At 29.8% G+C, this 18,262-nt stretch overlaps 2 protein-coding genes across 3 annotated transcripts; one reads left to right on the top strand and one right to left on the bottom strand.

The window, feature by feature from the left end:
- Positions 1–243: 243 nt before the first annotated feature.
- LOC115710812 (U-box domain-containing protein 21) lies at positions 244–1,936 on the bottom strand. The gene has a single exon (XM_030639163.2). The coding sequence runs from the start codon at positions 1,793–1,795 to the stop codon at positions 416–418; it is 1,380 nt and encodes a 459-aa protein (XP_030495023.2). The 5' UTR covers positions 1,796–1,936; the 3' UTR covers positions 244–415.
- A 12,776-nt stretch (positions 1,937–14,712) lies between these two features.
- Positions 14,713–17,715, top strand: LOC115709299 (UV-B-induced protein At3g17800, chloroplastic). 2 transcript variants are annotated; one of them, XM_030637373.2, is made up of 4 exons: positions 14,713–14,907; positions 15,009–15,161; positions 16,190–16,497; positions 16,690–17,715. In XM_030637373.2, the coding sequence occupies exons 2-4, from the start codon at positions 15,021–15,023 to the stop codon at positions 17,507–17,509; spliced, it is 1,269 nt and encodes a 422-aa protein (XP_030493233.2). In that variant the 5' UTR covers positions 14,713–14,907; positions 15,009–15,020; the 3' UTR covers positions 17,510–17,715. The 2 variants fall into 2 exon arrangements, with proteins under 2 accessions (XP_030493233.2, XP_030493232.2); XM_030637372.2 differs by having other exon boundaries at positions 15,006–15,161.
- Positions 17,716–18,262: the final 547 nt, after the last annotated feature.

The following is an 18,262-nucleotide window of genomic DNA, read 5'->3' as shown; positions in this document are numbered from 1 at the left end:
AAGAAAATAACACGTAGATAATGTTCTAGAAATATATCTTAAGTATTCACATGACATTGTGAGTATAGTCGATATGTAATTCTAATTATGAATTGTAAGTTTAAATATATAAATCTCAAAATTCATTTAAATGTGTAGAGAATTATGAAGTGCAATCTTTAAATTAATTTAACGATAAGTGGAGTATCTCATAATCTTATATATGATTCAATATTTTAATATTTTACTATTTAGTATCTCACAACAAAATAAAACTTATATTACAAAGTAACTCTATAATTTTTGCCAATATATACTCATGTATTTCAAAATTTAATTAATTAAAACAAAATCTACATAAAAGAAGAAAAGAATATATTATATTAGATTATTTCCAACTAGCTAGAACTCCAAAAAAAAACTACTTAATTTTATCTCAAAATGACCTTTGGAGACTTTTGTAATCAACAGACTCAATACATTCCAATTGAGGTCTATAAGGATTCAAAAGTTTCAAAACCTCAGTTGCTTTTTCCTTAGTCTCATAACCACAACCAACTTGAATAATCAACAACAATTTTTGAAACCCACCAACTTGAAGAGTCTCAACAAGAACAACTGATCTCAACTCTTCTTTCTCTTGTTCCACTACTCCATTCATACAAAGTTTCCAAATTGATGAGACTGAAAATTCAGTAGCCAAATTTGAAACCCTCAAAAGTTTCTTAACCAAAATTGGTATAGTTAGGTCATTTTCATAGGCTTTTACTCTACCTTGGTAGTAACTTAAAACACTATGCATAATACCCAATGCTCTTTCACTTATTATAACCTTGTTATTCTCTTGATCATCATGAGAATCTACAAGGATTTCCAAGAGTGAAGAAATCAAGCCCATTTCAAGGAAGGACAATATGGTAATTTCCAATGAAGGAGTTGTTGAAACCATTTGGTAGATTATCATGAGGGTAGATTTGGTAATTTTGTTTGAAACTTTTTTTTGGATGAACTCCATTAGTATCTCATTTACTCCCTCTATTTTTGATAGAAATTCTAATAATGTGTAGGTTTGGTTTTGATCATCTTCAACATCATAAAAAATGATTAGCTCTTCTAATGTTTTGATTGAATTCTCCTTTGTTGAGATATTCGTCTCCACACGTGTGAGAAACTGAATCATGCAACGTAAAGAAGCTTCTGATTTTAAGTGATTTCGAGCAATTTTTCCAATTGGAAACATCCAAGCCAAATTCGACAATATTTCTTCGCAAACAATACTATTTTCTTCAAATGGTTCGGCTGCGAAGCTCTCGAACGCAGCCGAGAGTACTTCGGCCGCGCCATTAGCCACCATACAACGTTTGTTGCGATGGTGGCTTTCTGTACCCCATTGCTTTATTTTCTTTAGGGCTTCTAGGCAGCTGGATGTGTCTAGCTGCCTAGATGAAGATTCTATGAAAGAAAGAATATTGGTTACCTCGATTGGCGTGATTGGAATTCGAGGCGTGGGAATGCGTTGGAAACCGTGCTTTTGATTCTCCAAACCCCATTCTTGGATCATCTTGCGAATGGAATGGTTGGGAATCAAATCAAAGTTATGGAGAATCTGATTGGTGACAGGACAAGTGAAATTCCCTTCCTCGAGCCACTTTTCGATGTTTTCTCGATCGTAGGTTATGCCAGTTGATAATGTAACCGGATCTTTCATCAAATCAAATGCGATTGGACAAAGGAAATGGTTTGGAATCTCAACCTTCATTGCCTTGAGGCTCTTCTTCTTGTTGCTTTTTCTCCTTAATCTCCAACCCAAAACCATTTTTACACTACTTGAAATATAATATTCAAACCAACTAATACCTAAATTCGAGAATGCTTCAGAATCTTTTCGATTACTCAGCTCTAGAACTACAATCCTTATAAGAAGAAGAAAGATAGTATATAAAATTTTGTAATGAGTTCAAATATGAGGATTAGTATATATATTATCATTGTGTTTCTATATATATATGTTATATTTTGTGTGCTTAATTTTCTTCACACGTACACGGTGTTTATTTATTTTCAAAGGGAAGACCTTGAAGAGATCAATGTAGAGAATTCTTATAATTGATGAGTTAATATTATTATAATTTGGGTAATATTGAATATTGACCGTTGAAGGTTTGAAAAATACTTAATATGGATCTGAACCGTCAAAGGGTGGAAGTGGTAAAACTAGGCTATTTGTTTAATTGAATTAATCTAATAATAATAAGAGCAAACCCAAGTTTTGGGTTTATAATATATAAATGTATATATTATAGTAAGTGTTTGTGTGTGTACGTAATATTATATACACTAACAATAATTATAATATAATATTTAGTATTTGGTTTGTTTGTATTGACTTGTTATATATTATATAGTAATTTGTGGGGATAAATGTTTAAGTTTAATTTTCCGTTGTAGATAATTATTTAAGTTTAATTTTTGGTGATAATAATAATATTAAATTATATTTTTAGAATTTTCGTAGTACCTAATCGTTAGCCAGGTGATAGTTACTAATTAGTGCAGATCATTAAATTTTATTTAAATATACAATAAAAAATGACGAGTGGATAATAATTTGAAATTTAATGATCACGTATTTATGAAAGTTTTAAAAATATAATTTAGATATTATTATCGTCAACAATTAAATTTATATAATTATTTGTATCTAAGAATTAAATTACGTAATTATGCTATAAATTACTCGATATTATATTTAAATTTTTTAATTACTATCAATCTATGAACTAGACAAGCAGTGATGCTTCTTTCTTTTTTTCTCCATTGAAAAAGTAAAATAAATGGACTAATTATTTTGATCACATTTTCTTTTTTAGGGCTAGAGTGACTCAAATTATTTATTTATCTATATTTGTAAAGTTATAATTTTTTTTTTTTGTGTAATTACTAATTGTGGGAAAAGAAAAGTCTTGGTAATCAAGCTTTCACGAGTCTTCTTAAGGAAGTTTTATTATGTCTTGTTCCCAAAGTTGTCTTGGTGCCTAAATTTTGTAATTTTATAATTATGTGTTTTGTGTGTGGGGAAAAATAGTGAGTTGTGAAAAAAGAAATGTGTGAGTTTATTATGTGGTGAGAGTGAGAAACAAGCGAAAAGTGTATTGTGATTTAGGTAGAGAGATTGAGATAAATAGTATATGTAATTTTGAAGTAATAAATAAAATATATCTCTCTTTGTGATTTTGGTAGTTTTACCAAACTGAATAAATTATTTTGTTTCATTTCTTTGTTATTTCGCTGCGAAGTTTATTATTTTTCCCAAAATTTACTTATATATATAATTAGTATTATTTTTTCTTGAAATTATATTCCAATTATTTTATAATAAATTTTCAAAAAAACTTTAAATAATTTGTAATATCAAAAACAAAATTTAAAATAATTAATTGCAACAAAAATAATGTTATGTCATTTATTAAATAATGTAAAATATAGATTGAATATATAATGTAACAAATTAATTAAATGTAAATATTTGTAACAGGTAGAAATAGAATTACTTAAATTTTATAACTTTTATATTATCATCAATTAAGTGTGTAAAGAAAGTTACACAACTTACTTTTTTAAAATTCAAAGTTATAATAAAAATATAGCTATTGAGGATTTATTTTTATCATTGTGTATAAGTACTGATATAAAGTCAAGTAAGAATGATTTAGAATGCTTTAGAGAGTTATTTACAAAACTTAAAAATTTTAATAATTAGTAACTAGTTATTATTATTTCAGCTTTATTGAGCATTTTTTTAACAATAAGTTACTTTCAAATAACTCATTTAAACCCATTTACACCCATAATTGTTACAAAAGTAACACATGCATAGATAATAAATAATAAATCAAATGGGTCTTACAAATAATTTGATACAACAATAAAATAAATGAAGAAAGAAGACCAAGACAAAGCAAAAGACTTTGAATTGTGAGCAATATAAAGTTGACTATATATATTTTTCATATTGATCAAACTCGATCTTAAGTGAATAAATAATTAGATCAATCTTTTGAGGATATATATTATATTTACCTAATTATAAACTTGACCAAAATATTTATTACTTAGGAAAAAATTAAAAACTTGGCCATTTAATATAGTATATCGTATAAGTAAAATTTAATGTGACAATGTTTGTCCCGAAAATTTAGCATAAACTTTTTCTTTGATGTCAATTTAGAATAATATTGGTCAAAGTTCTTTAAATGAAACATTAAATTTCATGTGAATTTGTAAAGTCATTTTTTCTTTTTTAATTAGCATATTCATTGACATTTTAATATGAGGCATCAATAGAATAAATATGTGAAATTTAATATATAAACAATAAAAAATAAAAAAGTTTTAATAGTTACATTAAATATTAAATATGTAACCCACACTAAAAATACAGTTTGTAGTAGTGTATGTATGATGGTTACTATGGGGTTTATACACTTGTGCAAGTTTGACAATTAAGTTAGTTAGACGATGCACTATCCAGGTTTAAGGAAGTTCCTGCGCTATTTGTTGATGTCTGCATCGTAAATTCATTGATGATTTTAATCACTACGTCAAAAAAAATTGTTAGTTAAATTTTATTATATTTATCGGTTCAGGTACACTTGTATTGGTTTATATATAAAGACTAGTTGCTATTCATTAGCTAGAGAGGCTGAGTGTTCACTATTGTAAAGGGTCTGAGTTTTGTATAATTCATGTCCCTTGAGTGAGCCATTACACTAGGAGCATGACTCCATTTAGTTCAAGAAACATTACATTGATTGTAACGGAATTAAATGTCTCCTTCTACTGAGATCTCTAACCTTTGTTCCTTTCTATCGCAAAGTATTATCAAGATATGAGCCTGATTCTCCTTCAAGTTTCACAGTCTTACACACTATGATTGAGTGCTAGACTTGTTATGTGTGAACATGTACTCTATCACTATGAGACTCGAAAATTAAAGAGAAAGATAGAGAGAAGGATTCAAAATATATATATAGAGAGAGAGAGAGAGAGAAAGAGAGAGAAGGCTCAAATTTAACTGAAAGGCTTATGTTATCAGTTGTCAGTTTTGAGTATATCACTATCTATTTATAGGAATCCTTTTAGGTTTAGGTTTAAATTATATAGAATTAAAAAATAGATAAATATATGGCTAAAAACACCTTAAGCGGCCAGCCATAGGATATGTATCTCACTAATTACAATTTTGCCATTTTATACAACTATTTATCATTTTCCTTCACAAATATTATATTTTCCAATTTCAATCCTTTAAATTTCAAAACTATTTATTTAATAATTAAAATTAATTATCAAATAAAATTTCTATTTAATTTATTTATTAATAAGACTTAATGAAGTCTCTCAATTAACAAATAAACCTTAAAACCTCTTTTCTTCACAATTAAGCCCTTGCTTAGTGAAAATTCATAAATAAGACATAGTCTAATTTTAAAATTATAATTAATTAATTAAAATCAATTAACTGAGTCTTACAAGCGGTATTGTCTCAACTTGTGTGGGGACCATGGGCCTATATAACCGAGCTTTCAATAAGCAGATCTAGAATTTACCAAGTAAATTTCCTGACTTATTAATTCCTATTTGCACCACTATAGATTTGGAATTGCACTCTCAATTATATAGAGCGCTCTATATGTTCCACGATATAGATACACTATGAAATTATCCATCGTTCTAATCTCAATAATCAAAGATACTCTATAGATGTATACATCAAGTAGGAACAAATTTACCGTTCCACCCCTCAATATATTTTATCCTTAAAATACTTAGCTTCCTATAAATAATATTTCAGTAAACTAATATAATTACTGAAATAAGAGTTCTTCCATTTATCTCTATTAAGCCAAGCTTGAAGGAAATCATCATTTTACTTCTATGTCCAGATAGAAGTTATAGAGTCCATATTTATGATTAGCGCTCCCACTCAATTGTACTATCATGTTCTCAAGATGTATGTGTTCACCCATATGAGTTTCAACGAATAACTGAAAGAATATAAATAACACTCTTGAGATCGAACCTAACCATATCAGGATTAAGATCTTTTGATCTAAGATCAACCAGTGATATTGACTTAGAAATATATAACGGTAAGATTATAATATCTTTATCAAGATCAATATCGGTCTCAGTCCAATGTATACTCTATACATCTGATACTAGCATACTTTGCCAATGTCTTGGAAAGAACATAATATTTATTCAATGTGTAAGTAAATTTTATCGCTGACTATCACATTAGTGTAAATCTAGTGCACTGATGAATCATGGGACATTAACTTTTGAAGCATATAATCAAAATTGCCTCCACTGTGTTGGCATCACTGTAATTGTGAATAACTATATGTTTTGGATTTAACAAAAATTGTATATTAAACCACAAACATAAAAAATACATGTAAACATAAATGACTTCTAATCTTTTATTGACTATAAATAAGATTATACTGAAATAGATTTTATTTAAGGCATAAAATCCTAACAGATTAAATCACCACAGTTACATTTAATTTTAGTTATTAGATCATTATTAAACGATTGTGATTAATTTAAAAATTAATTAAAAATAATTACTTGTAACCTAATACAATTTTATTTTATTTCCTTATAAATAAAAAATAAAAACATTTATAATATTATTTACTAAATAAATGTCTTATTAAATGTTTTTGTTAAAAAAATAATTTATTTTAAGTATGTAATTAGTTATAATTAATTTAAATATAAAATTAACACTATTTGGCTCGGACTGTTCTAAAATAGAATTTTTACCTATAACTTCCATTGATCAAGAATTTCAATTTTTGTGAAGTAACATGATCATCCAATAAAAAATATTTTTATTTTTTAAATTAATGATTTGAAGATTTATTGATTCTAACAACTGATGGCAGAGTTGATTATTCAGACCTTTCAATTCATAGATGTGGATCTTAGACCTATGAATGGGGATATTCCCGAAACTCACAAAGAAAAAAAGAAATGAGTTAGATAAAAAGAGAAGAAACTTGGACAAAAAGAAAAGAAAGTGACCTAGACAAATATATTTTGTCGAGATCCTCAGACCTATCAATCGAATATTAACTAATATGTAATCGATCGAATGCTACTTGAAAATAAAAATGACTCTCTGCTCAAAAATGAAATGTTCCAAATGTTCATATAAATTCTTGCTTTCTGTAACGCCCTAATGCTAAGGCAGGCTACAATGCTTTTTCAATTACAGTGCTGTCTTTGCTAATCAAAGAATTTTCTTGAAAAATGTGTCAAATTAAAACTTTTATGTTAATTAATAAACTTTATAATATACAAAACTATTTACAAGTCCCGGGATCCCGTTTTCAAACTTTTAAACTTAATACTCCAAAATACATATAATCCAGGTCGCACAACGACTACAAAATATAACCCCAGATGTCCCGAGACCGAACACTCCAGGTCGCGCTGCTTTGACATGTACAACTTCATCCGAGCTCAGGTTCACTCCTGTTCAGCTTTCGCCTTTCCTTTACCTACACATGGAAGTAGAACTGTGAGTCGACAGACTCAGTAAGAAAAGCATATAACATATCATATAATTTCCGACTTGTATTTAGGCGCCCATACACCTATTTACAAGGCTCAACAGATGAGTAAGAACATTCCATACTAGGGTATAGCCACTATACCACATACACTACGTACCTCACTGTACGAGTGTTGGTAGGGTTTGTTTCATACCCTGAGTACCACTGAGTGATATGCCACACACACTCAGTACTTTCTCGTAGTTGTGCTGGTATCACTGTAATGTACTCTCAAATGACATTCACTATACCAATGCACCCTATACCTTAACTGTACAAGTGTTGGTAGTGCAACTAACACTTTAAGCATGCATATACACATAACATATACATACACTCAGATATTGATATCACACATTATATTCGGTTCTTACCTTCTTTTCGAATTCAAGTGTGCTGACCGACCTGAACGAAAAGTCTCATGCTAGATGGATGCCCTAATCACATTATGAAACCGGGTAAGTTACATGATTAAAACCCTAATCCCGGGAAACCCGAATTCATAACCCTAGGTTCTGTTGTACTCCCTAGAGGTTACTCAAACTCTGGAATTAGGGAAACACCCAACCACGGTACTGAAGTAGACGAAAATTGAGAAAATGAAGTGTTTGGGGATCCTGCCAGCCAGTTTTGGGGGTCTGGTAAAATCGGCTAGCCGGTTTGCACCAGTCCACCCCAAACATTTCATTATTTGCTCAATAATCCACCAAATGCTACCAAACTTTCCAGAGTACCTAATTAGGGTATACACAACATATTCCAGCCAATAAACCATAGAAAAACTCACTGAATCAAAACATGCCATTAGAGATCAAAGTTAAGGTTTCTATGCTCAAACTTGCACAAAACCTAAATCAAACATCAAAACCAGCTGCTAGGACTTAAAACCAACTCAAACTAAGCCTAGAATTCGAATTGCATCAACACCTAACCCTAACAACCCCCAATTCACAATTTCACAACATGAAACCAAAGTAAAAGCTTAAAAACACACAACCAAGGGTTACCTTAGCTCTAAGAACACTGAAATCCTTAGCTTAATTTCAGAAAAATAGGGAGAAAAAACTTGTCCTTCCCCTGGTTTTGTCTCAGCCGAGAGAGAGAGAGAGAGAGAGAGAGAGAGAGAGAGAGAGAGAGAGAGAGAGAGAGATGCCCTTTCCTTTCTAATTTTTCCTTTTTCTTAATTTTTTTCCTTAAATGAATTAAAGTCTAGGAAATTAATCCTTGCTGAAATAAAAGAGGCCACATGTCACCTCCCTAGGCAGCCACCAATCCTGTAACGTCCCCGCTTCAAGCCTCCATTGGGTCCTTACACCCACGGAATGAATGGCTCTCATACACGAGTATGTCACTCTGGCTGCTTCATGGACTGATGACTGACCCTACAGACCAACACGAGTGTTTTCAGCATGCTTTGTCCTCACTCACACACATCCTGGGAAAACTTCCCAGGAGGTCACCCATCCTTGAAATTGCTCCAAGGCCAAGCACGCTTAAGCGTGGAGTTCTTTCGAGATGGGCTACCGAAAAACAAGATGCACCTTCGATATAGGTACCAATCAATCCATTTAAACTATTCAGCGTGTCCCCATACCTACACGGTCTTAGAATCATCCCACTCGACCTTCCCCATGCAGGTGAGATTGTACGAACTTACCCGGTATTTCCCGGATCACGGGACTACCGCGTCACAATCACCCCCCCTTACGGGGTCCGACGTCCTCGTCGACCACACTTCCGGCTGGGTCAACGCTCTGATACCATTTGTAACGTCCCCGCTTCAAGCCTCCATTGGGTCCTTACACCCACGGAATGAATGGCTCTTATACACGAGTATGTCACTCTGGCTGCTTCATGGACTGATGACTGACCCTACAGACCAACACGAGTGTTTTCAGCATGCTTTGTCCTCACTCACACACATCCTGGGAAAACTTCCCAGGAGGTCACCCATCCTTGAAATTGCTCCAAGGCCAAGCACGCTTAACTGTGGAGTTCTTTCGAGATGGGCTACCGAAAAACAAGATGCACCTTCTTGATATAGGTAGTACCAATCAATCCATTTAAACTCTATTCAACTGTGTAGTCCCATACCTACACAGTCTTAGAATCATCCCACTTGACCTTCCCCATGCAGTGTGAGATTGTACAGCTTACCCGGTATTTCCCCTTACAGATCACGGGACTACTGACTGTCACAAATCCACCCTTTAAAATGACCAAAATGCCTTTTAGGTTAAACTTAAGTATTTCTAAAGCTAGGGGTAAAATGGTCAAACTTCGTAACCCCGCTTAATCCCGCTATTTAATTTTCTCTAAAATATTTTCCACTAAGAAATAAGGTTCTGAACTTACCCATGTGATCAAACTAGCCATCCATTGCATTTTCTGTCGTCGCCGAGCAAAAATTACAAAAATAACATATTTCACATATAGAACAAATAATACCCCTAGAGTTTAATAAAATCTCCGGAATTGAGAAATTATAACTCTAATACTCATTTCTAAATATTGGGGTACACAAATAAACAAATTCATAAATAATTGTAAAAATTAACAAAAATTAGTGCTAATTGTCTTTACTAATCCAAATCACTAAAGCGGTCATTACACTTTCATTGGACTATTTGTATATGTATGCATTAAGATCGCAATTCATGGGATCTATCTCGGTTAAGAAATAAAAATAAGAGAATCAAACTTTTTTTTTTGGCTCTTTTTTAAATTTAAAAAATGTTGGTTAATTATGTATTTTATCTAATTTGCTACCGAATTCGAATTCGGTGTAAGTTAATGATTAATAAAGTGTGATTTTTCATTAAAAAAAAATAAAATAAAAATGTTAGTGCTAATAAGAGTGCCTAACATGTCCATCTTATTACTTTGAAAATATCTTCTAGTATATATTTATGAGCAATTTAGGCCATGAATAAATTTGATTTTTCTATTTAATTATATTTGAATTAATACACAATAATGAACGTGTAGAATTTGTACAAATGAACCAATAATGCTTCCACAAACATCATGAGGCCATTATTTATTGCCAATTTTTGTCTAAATATTCCAAATCTTAATCTAAAATGTAAGATGAGAAAATGATGTTTCAAACATTCTCAAATTCTCTTGTGACTACTAAAGTAGAGAGAAAGAGAGAGTGTTTGTGGTTATATGAGTGTCCAAATAGTCACCACTATAATTCCTCCAAACCACAAAAATGAAACACCACTCACAAGCAACCACGTCAACAATTTATTAATTTAAAAAAATTGCTAAATTTGTTTCACCTATATTTAGCACTATAGTAAAAGGTAGTAGTGTAATTAAATATCTGATTCGATTCATATTTTTTTTGTTCATATTTTTTAAAATACAAGTTGTATTGTATTATATCGTATGTTATAATATTTTTTAAAGGGTTAATCCGATATGTCTTGTAAGATTTATTTTGCTTGGGTTGGTATGTTTTTTTATATGGGCTCGAATTTGTATTTTATTTTTATAATTTATAAAATAATTACTAAATTATATGTATTTTTTAGCATTAATTATCTTATGATAATTTGTTAATAATATTTGACTAATAATCATATTAAAAAGTTATTAGAAATATTAAAATTTTAACATTTACTAGTAACAACTTAAATTATTATTATTTTTAGATTATAAGATTTTTTATGGTGTTATTCTTTTGGATTTATCTTTTAGATTTTTTGTGTCGTATCGTACTTAAGTTATATTTTTCATGTTATTTCATACAAATTTATATATCATACCAAAAATCATATTTCATCATATTTAATTGTACTCGTATTTTCTGAACTTATGCTGATTTTGTAATGTATCAAAAAATCTAACTTATATTTACAAAATTAATATAAGTTTTATATATAATTTTATAATAATTATTAAATTAAAAGATAAGGCAAAACATAAGTATGAACAATTAAAAAAACCAACTATATTTTTTCTTTATTTTGTTTTTCTTTGTAATTTAGTAAAATATGAATTCATGAATCCAACACGTAAGCTTTAGATCAAGTGGCCCATCATTCATTTTTCCAAGTAGTTAGTTGGCTTTGTCTTTTATCTAAATCTAATAAAATCTTTCAACAAAATTACCTAATTATCCTTCTTTTCATTTCTTATTTCATCTTCATAACTCTACAAATATTTTCCTAATTTGAAACCATACCGACATTGATATAGTATTTTTTATATATATTATGCTGACATTTTAATATTTAATAACATATATTGGATAAGTTTCTCATTGATATTAGGGTTAATGCTATTTTAAATTTTATATTTTGTAAAAATTATTAATTTTTTTATTTTATTAAATTATAAATTTAACTTTTTATTTTCTAATATAGTACAAAATACTACATTAAACTCAACTTTCGATAGATATATTTTTAATATAACCAACTTGAAGATAATTTATAACACGAATAAATTCAAAAAATATTTATATAATCAGTTTTGTTATATAACACCTTAATATCGTTTTATTACTTAATTTTATTTGGACAAAAAATAACTCATGTTACTATTTTGTTTCATTTTAAAAAATATAAAGTCAAATTTTTCATTTAAAAATAGAAAATTTAATAAGTAATTTTTATAAAACAAAGTCTAAAATAACATTTACCTTTGTTATTAATTTAAAGTGTCTAACACTATGTAAAGTAGCATTTTGTGAATAATTTTGTAGTTAGCTCTTCTCAAATTATTTTCTTTTAAATTTTAGTTATCTAGATCTTAGGTGGTGTTTGGTTGGAAATAATGAAATAAAATATAATGGAAAGGAAAAGAAATAATTTTTATTCCATTCCTTTGTTTGGTTGCATTTTAAAATATTGGAATGCCCTTTCTACCATTTTGGTGGAATGACTTGTTGGATTAAAATCCTATTTTGAGCATATATGTATAATGTATATGCTATTATAAAGTGTGATACAAAATTAAGTGACCAATTATGTTATGTGTATCAAAAGGGTATTAAATTTTTATGGAAATAATGTGTAGATACCATAAGTTAATTTATAATTTGTTGAGGGGCCAAATTATAAATACCCAAAACTCATTCTAAGATGAGTATATAAATAGGTAGTGGTCCCCAAGAAATACTAGGATTTCTGTATTCTCTCATTCCCCATTAGAGAAAATACTTTAGAAAATAGTGTATTCTTTGAAGATCAAAACCTTATCTTCAATCTCCAACAATGGCTTCAGGTTAGTGCTTCCGCTCATCTTTAATCATCATCTTCTTCTTTAATTTAGCAAAGATTCTATAGATTTGTGATTTAGGGTTTTCTATATTAAAGCACTTTTAGGAATAAATTTAGATCTGTGATTTTTATATTTCTTGAATGTTTTATAAATCCTAACATGAGTATTCCATTTTAAAATAGAAAGAAAGACCATTCTAATGTAACATGAGAAAGTATTTAATGATTTTTTTATCAATTTTTTTTATACATTTTAAATTTTATTCTATTCCATTTCTATTCTTATATTTTTATTCCACCCAATCAAACGCCACTTTAATTTTTGCCTCGTCAATGTCAACGAAGTAACCCAAGAAAAAACAATAAGGCTAGAGAGGGTAGAGAATGGAGGACGACGACATGGGAATGGCGTCGGTGAGGCAAAAAGCAAGAAAAAAGAGGTGAGGAAATACTTAAATACAACAAAGTATTAACAAATGCTATTCCAATGTTTTCTATTAATATTCAGTGTAAGTATTGCTTTGTAAAAAGTTTGCGATATTTTATAATAGTTATTAAATATGTGTGACCCGATATCCAATTACACTAATAACAATATGACAATTCTAGATAGTGTGTGACACCATTAATATATTTTACTATTTAGCATTTCTAAAAACTGTAGATGTTCCTTCAATTATAATTTCAATATATATATTTGATATTTGCTACCGTCAATCTCAAATTACAATCTCTTGATCAATTTTCGTGCTCAAAAACACATGCAAGAATATTTTTTTCTCATTTTTTTCATGACAATGTTCATTATATGCAGTTTCAACATTGTCCCTGTAAAATTTTGAAAAAGTTTGAATAGTTTACAAGGCCGAAAATAAGTTTGAAGTTTTTTGAGCACGAGTGGTACACTGGAATATCAGTAACTATTTTTGGTAATATAAACTATTTAGAATTTTTAAAAATTTACATGAATAATATTATAATTAGTCTTCCTCAAATATATATTAGGATTGTCTATTTTCTATTTACTCAAAATATATTTATATTATTATTGTAAAATATTTTATGATATGCCACAAACAAAGACTATTTTTGGCAAAATTCTAAAGTATCCCATCTTGTTACAAAGAATAAAGTTTGTGTTCAAAATTTTCAAGGTTTTATACCATTTTAAGGGTAAATATTATATTTTATTTTGTATTTTGTAAAATTTTTCAATTTTACTATCTATTTTGTTAAATGACAAATCAGATTTTATATTTTTTAAAATAGTACAAAATAATATCTTAAATTAAATTTTCATTAATTTTGTTTAACATAACCAACTGTACTAATAGATGCAAAAAAATATAACCAATCTAGTTATAACACTTGTAAGTAAGTTATTATTAAGTTTTATTTTAATAAAAATTGAATTAGAAGTATTATTTTAAAAAATAAAAGATCAAAATTATCATTTAACAAAATAGAAAAAATCTAATCTGACAACTTTTATAAAACACAAAATTCAAACTATAATTTACCCATTTTAAACTTTAAATTTTAACAAAATATCATATATAAAATTTGGCATTTCAAAAATTCCTAACAATAACATCATAATTTAAGTTACTTTATTGTGTATTCCCACATCTCATTTTGACTTAAAAAAGTATATATATTTAATTTATAATTATGTGTGATCTTATCTTATGATTTCTTTTCTAATAAACTAATTTATTCCTAGAAATTATGTGGTTGAAATTTGTGGTTAAATTTTAGTTGCCTACCATTTAGTACCAACAAATTTAAGGACAATCAATTTGATTAAATGTCTAAAGAGTGTATTATTGTAAATATTTAAAGAATAAAGCCTTATCTTGTATAAAAATTTATATTTCATTTTCTCAAGAAAAATAAAATATAAATATAAATATATAAAAGACTTCACCATATTTAGTAGAAAAGAAAATTTTGGGTTTCTCAAACTACTATAGTCATCATCATCACCATCAAAACCCCCAATTTCATACCTAACCCATCTCTCTCTCTCATTCTATTCTAGGGTTTCTCTCTTTTTTCATCCAAAGGTGAAGACTTTATCTCTAAATTTCTTAGCTTTTTCGATTTTAATATTCAATTTCTCATGTAATTGTTTTGTTTATCAATCTATTATGGATTTGTGCAGAAGAAGAAGAAGAACATGGAAGCTGCAACAGTAACCCTTATGCAATCTCCTTTCGCTGTCTGTAAAGCTTCCAATTCTATTTCCAGATCTCGTAATTTCACTTCTACTTGTTCTCGTTTTGTCAATTTCGGAACCAATTTTGGTCTCTCAATCAAGGTATTATATGTTCTTATCTAAACTTTTCTTCAATTTTTTTATTTTCCAAAAAGTAAAGATTGAATTTTGTGGTAGAAATCAGCTTAGAATCTGAATTGGGTATTTTATTTATGTGATTATTGTGCCTGAATTTTCTCTCATTAGATGTAATTTGTGCAGTTTTTTTTATATATATGTGTGTACTTTAATATATGTTCTTTGTAAATTACTTTAAACTTAGAATAAATAGGTGTTTTTACCAGTGATTTTTGTTACTAATAAGATTGTACTCACTGAATTATTAAGTTGAACTTTTGTGAATTATGGGACTTATGTTAGACTTTTGTTAAAGGAGCACAGTTTGGCAGTGATAATAATTTTTTGGGTAAAATATGATAGTAGTCATAGTTCGGAGGATAAAATTGCTAATTATTTAAAGGAATTCTTATATTTCACTAACAGTCATATTTCAGGGAGAATGTTTAACATCGGTAATGTTAAACTTCGTTAGAGTTTTGTTGAAGGAGCATGGTTTGACAATGATAAAATTTGTTGGGTAAAATATGATAGTGGTCATAGTTCAGAGGATAAAATTACTAATTATTTAGTGGGAAGCCTCGTATATCACTAATGGTCATAATTCAGGGGAATGTTTAACATCGGTAATGTTAAAGTTCGTTAGAGTTTTGTTGAAGGAGCACGGTTTGACAATGATAAAAATTTGTTGGGTAAAATATGATAGCAGTCATAATTCGGGGATAAAATTACTAATTATTTAAAGGACTGTCATAATTCAGGGGCATTGGTTATAAATAAGGGGCATGATTTTTTGTCGGCCAAAGTTCAAAGGGAAAAATACCTATTTATTCTTTAACTTATTAATTTGAATGTGGAATTATTGATTTGTTTTTGTCCAAAGTCAAAACTAAACTGTTGGGATTTTGGTTTTGCAATTTTATTTTGTGGGGTTGGGAGTTTGAACTTTGATTGTTTTATGTTAGATTTTTGATGTTCTGTTTTTTAATTATAACTTTTGTGCATAATGGCAGCACCAAACTTCGATTGCAAAATCAAAGGTAGGGGAAAGAAGATTAAATTATGGAAATAGGAGGTTCCCATTAGTTAGAGCATCCTTAACTCCGAATTCAGGAGGATCATCTGCTCCAATTGCTCCATTACAACTTGAATCTCCTATAGGACAGTTTTTAACACAAATCTTAGCAAGTCATCCGCATCTTGTTCCAGCTGCGGTTGAGCAGCAGCTCGAACAGCTTCAAATCGACCGTGATGCTGAAGAAACGGCCGACAAAACGGCTGAGGAATCTTCGGAAACAGGCACCGACTTAGTTCTCTACAGGTTCGTGTTTTTATCCTTCAAAATCTTGTAGTTGAATCATGTCATCGGCTTACTCGAGCTGGAAAGCAAAAAACTTTGCAATTATCTGTGTTTTTAGTCTTAAAATTCTCTTTGTTGTAGAAGAATGTACAGCCTTTACGAAATTCGGGTTTAAAATCTTGTATTGAAATTCATTTTGATTTATATTTACAGGAGAATTGCTGAGGTTAAGGCTAATGAAAGGAAAAAGACTTTGGAAGAAATTTTGTATGCTTTGATTGTTCAGAAATTCATGGATGCCAGTGTTTCTTTGGTACCATCTATTATCCCTTCTGCTGCTTCTGATTCTTCATCGCAGGTCGATTCCTGGCCAAGTCAAGATGAGAAGCTCGAGCAGCTTCACTCACCGGAGGCTTATGAGATGATACAGAATCATCTATCTCTTATTTTAGGAAACCGATTAGCTGACTCCACTTCGGTAGCTCAAATAAGCAAACTCCGAGTTGGGCAGGTGTATGCAGCGTCGGTTATGTATGGATACTTCCTCAGGCGGGTTGATCAGAGGTTTCAACTTGAGAAGACGATGAAAATCCTTCCAGATAAATTGGATGAAGAAAGTAACAACATTGAAACTAAACCCCTCGGTGGAGGACAGTCTCTCCAAGGAGCACCTTCACATCCCGAAGTTTCTTCATGGGCTGGGGGCATCAGTTCTACGGGTTTTGGTGCTGGTGTTAAGAATTCCCGACTGAGAAGCTACGTTATGTCATTTGATGGGGAGACCCTTCAGAGGTATGCAACCATAAGATCCAAAGAGGCTGTTAGCATTATCGAAAAGCACACCGAGGCACTCTTTGGAAGACCCGAAATTGTTATAACGCCTCAGGGAACCGTTGATTCTTCCAAGGATGAGGTTATCAAGATTAGCTTCGGTGGTTTGAAAAGGCTTGTTCTTGAAGCTGTGACATTTGGTTCTTTTCTGTGGGATGTGGAGAGCTATGTGGATTCAAGGTACCATTTTGTGATGAATTGATTTCATATTATGGCTGCCTAAATTCCTGGCATAGGAAAACTTGGAAATGAAGGCACAACTGACTGGTTTAATATTGAGATAGTGTGTGTAAATTTATTGATGATACCACAAGTTAGTTGGGGCTAAATATTGTGTAAATAGAGAAATCTCATTTTTAATCTTAGTAAGGATTAAATAAAATATATACTTTGGTGTTTTTGTTGTGAGTTTTCTTCCATGTTTTTTGTTATTTTAGATATGTATCAATGGAAACAGTTGAATTGATGTAGAATTGTCCAAATGAAACAAAACTAACATTATTGGAATTCAAGTTAAATTGAGATAATTATTTTAATGAAAAATTACAAAATATTTACAATATTATAGTGATAATTTACTCTGATTATATTTATTAAAACCATTTATTATAACTCACCGAAATATCAAAATGACAAGATGCATTTAAAGGCCATAATGATTTTTGAAATACTTGTTAGTACGAAGAGCATTGTTATTAAGTACCAGTGGTGTTTAGCACCTTCTTGACATGTCGCGTTGCGATTGACTAGCGATACTCTCTAGAAGTTATTATATTAAATTATGTTGGACCCGATACTTAGTTGAATTAATAACGATATTGACACATAGGAGGGTACTAGGCACCACTGGTACCCTTTAGCATTTCTCTTAGTACTAATGTGGGATACTTTGATAAGAATAGTTTATAACATTTTCATACTTACACATTCAATATATGAACCTCATTGTATTATG

Source organism: Cannabis sativa, chromosome 3 (assembly GCF_029168945.1).
Source record: "Cannabis sativa cultivar Pink pepper isolate KNU-18-1 chromosome 3, ASM2916894v1, whole genome shotgun sequence".
NCBI classification, from domain to species: Eukaryota; Viridiplantae; Streptophyta; class Magnoliopsida; order Rosales; family Cannabaceae; genus Cannabis; species Cannabis sativa.
This window is presented reverse-complemented; position numbering and strand designations above follow the sequence as displayed.

Bases quoted from the DNA above. Each gene is read 5' to 3' on its own strand.
- LOC115710812 (XM_030639163.2), bottom strand. From the start codon at position 1,795: ATGGTTTTGGGTTGGAGATTAAGGAGAAAAAGCAACAAGAAGAAGAGC.
- LOC115709299 (XM_030637373.2), top strand. From the start codon at position 15,021: ATGGAAGCTGCAACAGTAACCCTTATGCAATCTCCTTTCGCTGTCTGT. The intron at 15,162-16,189 runs GTATTATATGTT...GCATAATGGCAG, and splicing joins ATTTTGGTCTCTCAATCAAG to CACCAAACTTCGATTGCAAA. The intron at 16,498-16,689 runs GTTCGTGTTTTT...TTATATTTACAG, and splicing joins ACCGACTTAGTTCTCTACAG to GAGAATTGCTGAGGTTAAGG.